General features: G+C 41.1%; 1 protein-coding gene across 1 annotated transcript; it reads right to left on the bottom strand.

Moving 5' to 3' along the window:
- Window positions 1-1,292: 1,292 nt before the first annotated feature.
- Window positions 1,293-8,332, bottom strand: STMP1 (short transmembrane mitochondrial protein 1). Its single transcript, XM_084306064.1, has 3 exons — window positions 8,267-8,332; window positions 3,831-3,884; window positions 1,293-1,757 (listed from the first exon to the last, which is right to left on the bottom strand). Exons 1-3 carry the CDS (start codon window positions 8,279-8,281, stop codon window positions 1,677-1,679), a joined length of 150 nt encoding a protein of 49 aa, XP_084162190.1. The 5' UTR covers window positions 8,282-8,332; the 3' UTR covers window positions 1,293-1,676.
- Between the last annotated feature and the right edge of the window lie 759 nt (window positions 8,333-9,091).

The following is a 9,091-nucleotide window of genomic DNA, read 5'->3' as shown; positions in this document are numbered from 1 at the left end:
AAAGAGAATCTTAAGATGATAAATACTTTTCTCAATGGTAGAACTGCATTATAGAAGGACTCTTATCATCACCTTACTTTGGAAAATGAAGTATAAGTTTGGTGTTTGGTATTTTGTAAACATTTTTGTGATTCCGTTAAAATTCATGAGCTTGGAATCCATGCATCTTTCCAAGTTAAAGGGTTTGGGGTAGGGGGGTGAAAATCACAATGGATGCAAGGGGAATCCTGGACTTAAAAGCTTGAAGGGTGTGTTTACCTTAAGCAGCACAGTGCCCTGAGTCTATAGAGCAAAATAGGTAGTGTCTTTAGTGGTGAAGTTCAAAAATTCGATGTTCTTCAAGACTGTCAAGGGGACTTAGTGATTTAAGTCACCTTACAATGTTGATAGGACTTTTCAACTTTACGGAAAAAAAAAAAAAAAAAAGGAAACGATATTAATTCAACAATCTACCAAATAAAGCTTGTATCTACTTAAACTACTGCAATATTTTCTTAGGAATTTACAACAGAGTTTGTATAAAACCATACTTTCCAAATGCTGACTTTGATTTCCATTCAAACAGAAAAGGATAGTGGTGTAGTATGGTGTGTATTTTCTCATAGACTGGGGTTTTTAGTGGCAGAAAAAGGTGAAGAGGAACATACCAGACAGACAGTAAGGGGCACAGTAAAAAAGTGGTTCTAATCCTATGAAAATACATTGTAGATAAACTGAGCCAAATGAAAAGCCAGTGGGCTGAAGACCATGCAGAGTGATAGGTAATACCAAATATATTTGATAGAAATAGAATCATAGAATATTCCAAGTTGGAATGGAACCACAAAGATCATCAAATCCATCTCCTGTCTCTATGCAGGAATAATTATGCAAATTGGTCCATTAAATACACAGTCAATGGTTTGGATTCAAACTGTTACTGTAACCAAATGTCTTAGTTACCACAAATGGAAGATAACTCTTTTCTATGCCATCCTACCCATCATCACAGAGATATCCTCAGGCAACCAAGTCAAATGGAAAGAACAGGAAGAGACAACAGTAGAAGAAACAATGAAACGTAGGTTAAATTAGACAACCTTTTATGCCTTCCGGAATCATCAGAGATAGCACAAATTTTACACTGGTAGAAGTGATCACTTAACATAACGGAAAAAGCAGAAACTTCTCCCTCCCCCCAAGTTCATAGCTTGATAAATTAACTTTATTGTTGCACCTCTCAGGAAGTTCTCATCTCAAATGGAATGCAGATCTTAAGAAGTACCCACAACAAATTACAAGAAACCCTGAAAGTTAATTCATGATGCATTTAATTTCTTTTGCGGTATTCTAAGACTTAGGGTATTACAAAGTATGAGGTATACATAATAATAGGACTAACACTATTCTCCAGTTGGATCAGGTAAAAATGTGCTACAAAATATTAGGAAAAGCAATAACGAAAAGTACAAGTGATCTTATCCAGTCATATTGTTGCAAATCCAAAATTCTGAAACCCTTGAAAATCAGTCCCACAAAAAAGTTCATGGTTGCTTTTTCAAAACAGGACATTCTGGCTCTAGGAGACTAAAAGTGGAGGAAGCTCCCATGCCAAACCTCTACTTGATCTTTGTTGCCTGAAAGGTAAATTGCATCCTTGATGCATGCACAGAGGTGACTTGGGTAACACCGCTCCCTTAGGACTTGTCGCTGGGAGGTTTCTTCTTAGCTTCCACATCCTTCTTAAAATCTTCAAGCTTCTTTGCAATGTTAGGAATCTTTAAAGACAAAAACAAGAAACAAATAACAACAACAACAAAAAATGAATTACGTGATCTCATGAACTTCAGCGGGTAAGACCATACCATAAACACAGAAACTCTAAAAAGTTTACACTGCTTTGTAATAGACGCTTGCTCCCAGGATCTGTTACTTTGCACAGATTTTGTTAAAAGCAACGTAGCCTCAAGCAAACAGCAGAAGAAAGCACCTCACATGGGACTTTGGGAAATATTTTGGAATAGGCAGACTGCTAAGAAAAAACATCAGCCAGTGTTGATGGGAACAGGAGGGAGGAAAAGAAATCACTTCAGAAGAAATTCAGTAAGACCAGTCTGGCTTCCTCACTGAAAGAGAATGAACTGCCAAAGAGTAAGTGATTCAATCACTGATGCACAGGCTTTAATAATGACTTTTAGAGGGAAAATTAGATTGTACTATACTGGTCCAAGAAAAAAAAAAAAAAAAAAAAGGAGAAAAGAGATGCTTAGTAACAGCCAATATGTTTTAAAATAATCTGTGAAGAAGTACATCTGCTGGTCCATTTTGTGGGCACCAAAATTCCCCACCGGGGAAGTTTACTGCATTGCAAATTGTCAAGCTTTTGCAGCTTCATACTTGAATGAAAATTCAATTTGCTGCTTTTGAAATTCAAAGCTTCAGCTTTCATTTAAAAACAAAAGCATTTTTAAAAGGAATCTAACAGTATGTTTGGACAACTTGGGGGGCAAAAAAAAGGAACTTTTAAAGGAACTTTTAAAGGGGATGGAAAAGATTAACTTATGACTCCGACCTAAATTTGGAATCAACATAGGATTTTACAAGTGAACTAATTAAATGAAACCAAAATTTTCACTGGTATTTATGAAGAAAATCATGGACTTTTACTTCAGTTGTACCCTGACCACAGCGAAGGATATTCAATCCAAACAGACTGCAGACCTCTGGTTGGATGGTTTGAGGATGATAGTACAGGAAATGTCAGAAGTTCCTCTCTTCCCTATTTTTCAAACTTAAGCTCCTTTTGAGAAAGCAAAATTAAAAGCCCAACCCTTAACAGGTCTGACATCTAAAATAAACCAAGAGAAGTACATTGTTATCAGCAGAACTCTCCATATGCTTATAATTAAACACACACGCCTATCATTGCAGAATTAGCATCTCATGACGACAAGTTCATCTTAGAAGTTATCTAAGAAAAATAATTCTTGATACCAGCAATAAAATTACCATTGCCAGTTACCAAATTACCAATTACCACTGCAGGTCAGCATTACATTATCAGGGAACCATTTCCTCCAAATCAAAAGCAGAAGTCCCCCTCTTGTGGCTACACATCATTAGTGCTTCCAGAAAAACACTATACTATGCTTACAATACAAAGTGATACACAATACATTCTTTTGACTGCGTTTTCCTAACTTTGTAAAAAATATTGAAAAGAAAAAGCTAGTATAGATTATAAAAGAAAGGGGGAAAAAAGTATGTTAAAATTCAGTAACTCCTTTAGCCCGCAAGCAGTTAAGCGGAACTGGTCTTATAAGGGATTCTACTTACTCTGCAGAAACTGAAAGCTTGTATTGAAAACTTGGCTGTAAATCTTCTTTTCTAACTCTGAGAAAACTCTCAGTCAGACAAAGACAGAAAGACTGCAGATCAGTGTACTGTTTGAAATAGAAGCAGGTACTGAAATCTCCCAGACAGCTGGCTAGACTTTTTCTATTTCTCCTGCCTCTACCTATGTAGATGTCTGGTTACAATATCTGTGCTCTGGGTCTCCAGTATTAGTTAAGGCTCCACCCATTACTTTCTCACAGACAAGTGAAATTCAGAAAGAATCCAGCTCTTTGTGGTTCCATCTAAATCTGAGTTTATCTGTAATTACGGTTTGTATTTTTTTGTATTTGTATTCTACTCAAATCCAATTTGTATTCTATTTGTATATCAATTTGTATTCTATTCAAATCCAATAAAACAACAAAATTAAGATGGATTCAATTTTGATTGAAGTAAAACATCCTTATATTTTCAATTCAGATTAAATTCAATTCTGAGAATGCAAGGATACTTACATCATAGTTCTGAGCCAGATACATCCCAACCACATTGCCAAGAGTAAAACCAAGCTGAAAAGGGAGAAAGAAAAGAATTGTTAGCATCCTATCAAAAGCACATCGGTTGAGGAAAGAAAAAAAAAAAAAAGGTGAAAAGTAGAGTTTCAATTTTAGTTGTACTTTTGTGCCCTTCTTCCAAAGGCAGACACAATTTTACCCAGTCACTTCTCTAGGAAAACCTTAACTGGGTTGTATTTTGGAAATAATGGTGTGTTTTAAACACAATTCTCCAAGACTGGATAAGGCTATGATCATCTTTGTAAAGTTATTTGCAAACCCATAAAGGCAGTAACTTGGGAAAGTACAACTACATAGCAGCAGGGACCCACATTCCTCAGAGGTCCTTGTCCACAACTGAAAAGCTTACATCAATACCTCAGTAAAACAATACCTGAGTAAAACTCAGTGCTGGGGAAGAATACACACACAGAATGATGCAACACATTAATAATACAATAGCAACAAAAAGATTTGCAAGCTGGAATTGCACAACAGAGGCTCTGACAGCAAAAAGATCTCAGCCTCAAGTTAAAAGGTGTTCCCCCATCAACTTCAACTGATGCAAAACTGTACTGTCACTGATGGGCAGCTGGCTTCCCATCCCTCTCCACTTTGCTCCAGTGCAGTACTGCTGCTACTTCTCTTCTGCAACCACCAGGCCCCTTGGACCTCACAAGAGAAGCTTTACGCCAAATCTACTCTGATCTAGGGGCTCCTCTAAGGCAGGAAGGCATTGCTGGAATGTGTGCAGGGCACAACCTATTTTGACAACTGCAAACTCGTAGTTGCTTGAACGCTGTCTGTGAAACTGTACTCTGGAAGGAGAGCAAGAACAAAATGGAAGCACAGTTCTCATCTTGTTCCCGTGCTTGCCAGTCAAAGAAAAGCCTCAAGTGGACGGTGACATGTTGGATCGATGAGCAGAGGCCAATGGAATGAGGTTCAATATGGCTAAGTGATGTGTCCTGCACTTTGGCCACAACAACCCCATGCAGTACTACAGGCCTGGGGCAGAGCAGCTCAAAAGCTGTTCACAGGAACAGGATCTGGGGTTCTGGTCGATGCTTTCCTGAACATGAGCTGTCAGTGTGCCCAGGTGGCCAAGAAGGCCAACGGCATCCTGGCTTGTATCAGGAATAGTGTAGCCAGCAGGACCAGGGAGGTGATCATCCCCCTGTACTCTGCTCTGGTGAGGCCACACCTTGAGTACTGTGTTCAATTTTGGTACCCGCAGTACAGGAAAGACATTGAGGCTCTGGTATGTGTCCAGAGAAGAGCTACAAAGACGTTGAAGAGCCTGGAACACAAATCCTATGCAGAGGAGTGGCTGAAGGAACTGGGGTTGTTTAGTCTGGGGAAGAGGAGGCTCAGAAGAGACCTTATTGCTCTCTACAACTCCCTGAAAGGAAGGTGTGGGGGTCTGCCTCTTCTTGCAGATAACTAGTGATAGGACTACAGGGAACGGCCTCAAGTTGTGCCATGGGAGGTTTAGGTTGGAAATGAGGAGACATTTCTTCTCAGAAGGAGCAGTCAGGCATTGGAATGGGTTGCCCAGGGAGGTGGTGGAGTCACCATCCCTGAAGGTGTTTAAAAAAAAAAACGCTGGATGTGGCGCTCTGCAACACGGTTTAGTGGGTAATGTTGGGGGGGGGGGGGGGGCAGTTGGAGCAGATGATCTTGGAGGTCTTTACCAACCTTAATGATTCTATGATTCATTTTGCAAGGGAAAGAAATTCCTCTCTTCAAATGCAGATGATGAAATTTTCACTCAGCAGCTCTAAAAGGCTCTGGATATTTTTAATTGTTACACACCATAATAAGGACACACTATACTATAAAAGTTCATTTGACTGTTTTGGAAGTAGAGACTACTAATACTGTGCCTCCATTCATTCTCAGCTGAGGCCAATTCTATTTAAGAAAATTATTATTACTCAGGCACTGCTGCCAAAATAAGACTATTATAAGAAAATTAAAACCACTGTCCACAACAACTTTCCCATCACGTCTGAGTAGACATCTTTTCCAAGCCCAAAGTGGTATACAGCACAGCTCATCTTTTCAGTGACTCAGATTCCTTAAGTAGCACTGGTGAAAAGTTAGCTACAGAAAATTAAAATCAGTTGAAAGCTGCCCCATGAACCATGACTGCAATAACTTCAGTAATTTTTTCCATACTTTTGATCTTATTGTCTGTTTGTAATTACTTTTTAAGGATCATAGTGTTTATAATTTACAAAGAAGCATAGTTCTTTTTGTGGGTGCTGCATCGGTTATAATTTGCTGTTGTAGTTTTAATTATCAGTTAAAGAATTATTCAGAGACATTAACAAATGTTGCACTGAAGTAAATCAGTCTTGTGATTCCTCTTAATGTAGTGGGTCATTGTAATAGAAACAAGTTTCCTCTGTCCCCAGCATACATATCTTCGGGAATTCACTGGAAAACACAAACTAGATCCTAGCAGGTTTCTAGACTTTTAACCTAGAATAGTTCCAAAGATGGGACAACTATCTCTTGTTCTGCTATGTGGTAAGCCTTATTTGGTACATATGGTACTGACATTAGGACACCTTTTAAGTATGCTCTTTTACTGAAAAGTCTGCTCTAGAATGAAATGCTAATCTACCCAGTTACATTTACTTCAATAGCTGACAATTCAAACAGTGGGAAAAAATCTCAGTATTTAGACTTCAAAAAATTTGGACTGCAAAATATAAAGGCAATTAAAATTTGCGTATTAATTAAGGACAATAAAGCTTCTGAAAGTTCAGGGTCATCCAATTTCTACCCAGCATTTCGAGACATATTTTAGGCAAATGCCTAGTTAAGTTATGCTTAACTCCGGGTAACAAAAAAATAAGGTTGTCAAGATTATCCCTTTATCTCCCTGTTACAGCCCTAACAAGGGAGAGCAAAAGTCAAACACCCAATCTACACTCAAAGAAGAAAAAAGCTCAGAATTAATTTATCTTTTTTCAAACTTTCAGGCACTAATTGAGATGTCATAATGAGGTTTTTATCTAGAAACTGAAAAAAAAACATTAACAGCAAGCAAAGAGTTGATAAACACAAACTTTGAGACTGGCTAGGCATATTTACTGTTACTGAGTATTTTCAGTTGAGTGGAGAGACAACTAAAGACTGCTACAGAAATTACTGAGGCTTTCATATCAACTTATTGTTACATTTTGTTTTGAAGTTGAGATACGAAATGGGTCTTTCTATTCATTCCATAGAATCACAAAAGGCTGTCTCAACTTAGAAAGGGCCTCTCTTCTTGTCCTTATCAACTCTTTGTATGAAACTTACTAACCAACAGACTTACTCTTCCCTATTAAAGCATTAAAGGATACCACTAATTGTTTGTATTGACTGGGAAGCATCTGAACAAAACTGAAAACCTAGAGCACCACCCTCAATGACACACAGAACTAGAATTAAAAATGGGAGACTGTTTCTGTACTTTGTTACAACAGAGTACAGCTTCTTTATTTGTGGACAGGTAATTTATTTTCTGAGTTGACAGTAAAAATTAAGTATTTAATTAAGTATTTAGTTAAGAGTTGACAGGCTTCCAACCTTAGACATCCAGAAGAGTTTAGGGAAGCATAAAGACAGAAAGGAAAATAAGAGAGAAAAATAATATAAATAAATAAATAAATAATCTATTAAATAGATGGGGATTTAAAGAAAGGCAGTAATGAAACATTATCACTTGCCATAACTTAAACACACACAAAGAAGCACCTCCACTGATGAATTTTTAGAGGTGTGCAAAATGGCAAGGGCTGAAAGCGACTGCTCTCCCAAAAGGAGGGAGGTCCATGTATGCACTAGTACAGAGGCATTTGAGCAGCCAGAGGTTACCACCGTGAGCAAGGAAAATTTGCTGAATCTTAAAGACAAACTAAGGGCATGATTTAGATATAAACAAGACATAACATCCTTATTTTCAGAGAAACTGAGACGAGCCACCCTGCAGGGAGCTGAACCACGGCCGGCACCGCACGACAGAGAAGCTGAGCACCCGTGCAGCTCCCTGACAAAAAGGGGTGCGACCGGAACGGCCATGATCGCCCTTAAGGAGCGGGAGAAGAGAAACTGCAGGAAACCACCAACACTAGAACACCGTGCTCGCAGCTTCGATCAACTCGGTCTCCCCGTGTTGACAGCGCTGAGCCGGGAGGCTCCGAGGCGAGGCTGCTCGGCCACAGGCGCTGGCTGCACACCCCGCATCTCCTCCACCGCCAGCTCCTGCGAGCCTCCCACGCGCGGCCCCCCCGCCGCCCCCGCCCGCCCTGCGGCGCAGCCCTCAGCCCGCCGCCCCGGCCGCCGCCTCGCTCCGCCCCGCCGCGAAATGGCGGCGCCGCCGCTGCCCGGCGGAACCTTACCAAGAACTGCAGCATGGCGCCCGCCCCTTCTGCCTGCCTGCCTGTCTGCCTGCCTGGGAAGTCAGGCGGTCGGCAGCGGCTCCTCTTCCGGGTCCCGGCCCGCCCTCATCGCCGCGGGGACGGGTGCGCCCACCAACGCCCCTGGGCGGCCCCACAGTCTCGGTCCTCGTCTTGGGCTTCCCCGGCAGGGCAGAGGCTTGGGGAACGCTTCCACCAGCCCCCTGCCGCTTTGGGGTATAAGGATGGGGCAAAGCGGGCCACTGGCCGCCTTCTGAATGCCTTCTTAAACACGGGGAGGTGTCTGGTGGCAGCCATCCAGCCTGCCACTGCTGAAATGAGAATCCGAGTAAATACAGAAAAAACAAATTTGAGATGGAGGCTTTAGGGAAACTCAAGATGCAGGCGAAATCATGAATGATTTGGGCGTCCTGCTTCAGTGCCTCCGGAAATCTCGGCTTCCCATGCCAATGCTGAAAGAAAGGTTTTCAGGCGTGAAAATACAAAAAGAAAAAATGCAGAAGAGGCTGTACATTAGCACTTTGGAATTTCCAAAAGGGAATTTCAAAATGTGGAATATTACTGAAAGTACAGAGGGCTGTATTTGGTTGACAGAAGTATCTGTTCACTCAGCACTTTCTAGACCATGTGTAAAGTACCACAGCCAGGTTTGGGGCCTCCAGTGCAGGAAAGACACACAAACTAGAGGGAGCTCGGTGGAGGGCTACTGAGCTGGTCAGGGCTGGAGAGTGGATGTTGAGGGAGCAGGGCTTGGTCAGCTGAGAGGAGAGGTGGCTGGGGACACCTAACAGCACCCCTTCAGGGCCT

This window comes from Netta rufina (genome assembly GCF_964035555.1).
Source record: "Netta rufina genome assembly, chromosome: 1".
Taxonomy (NCBI): Eukaryota; Metazoa; Chordata; class Aves; order Anseriformes; family Anatidae; genus Netta; species Netta rufina.
Note: the sequence above shows the minus strand (reverse complement) of the source record. Positions and strands in the feature narration are given on the sequence as shown.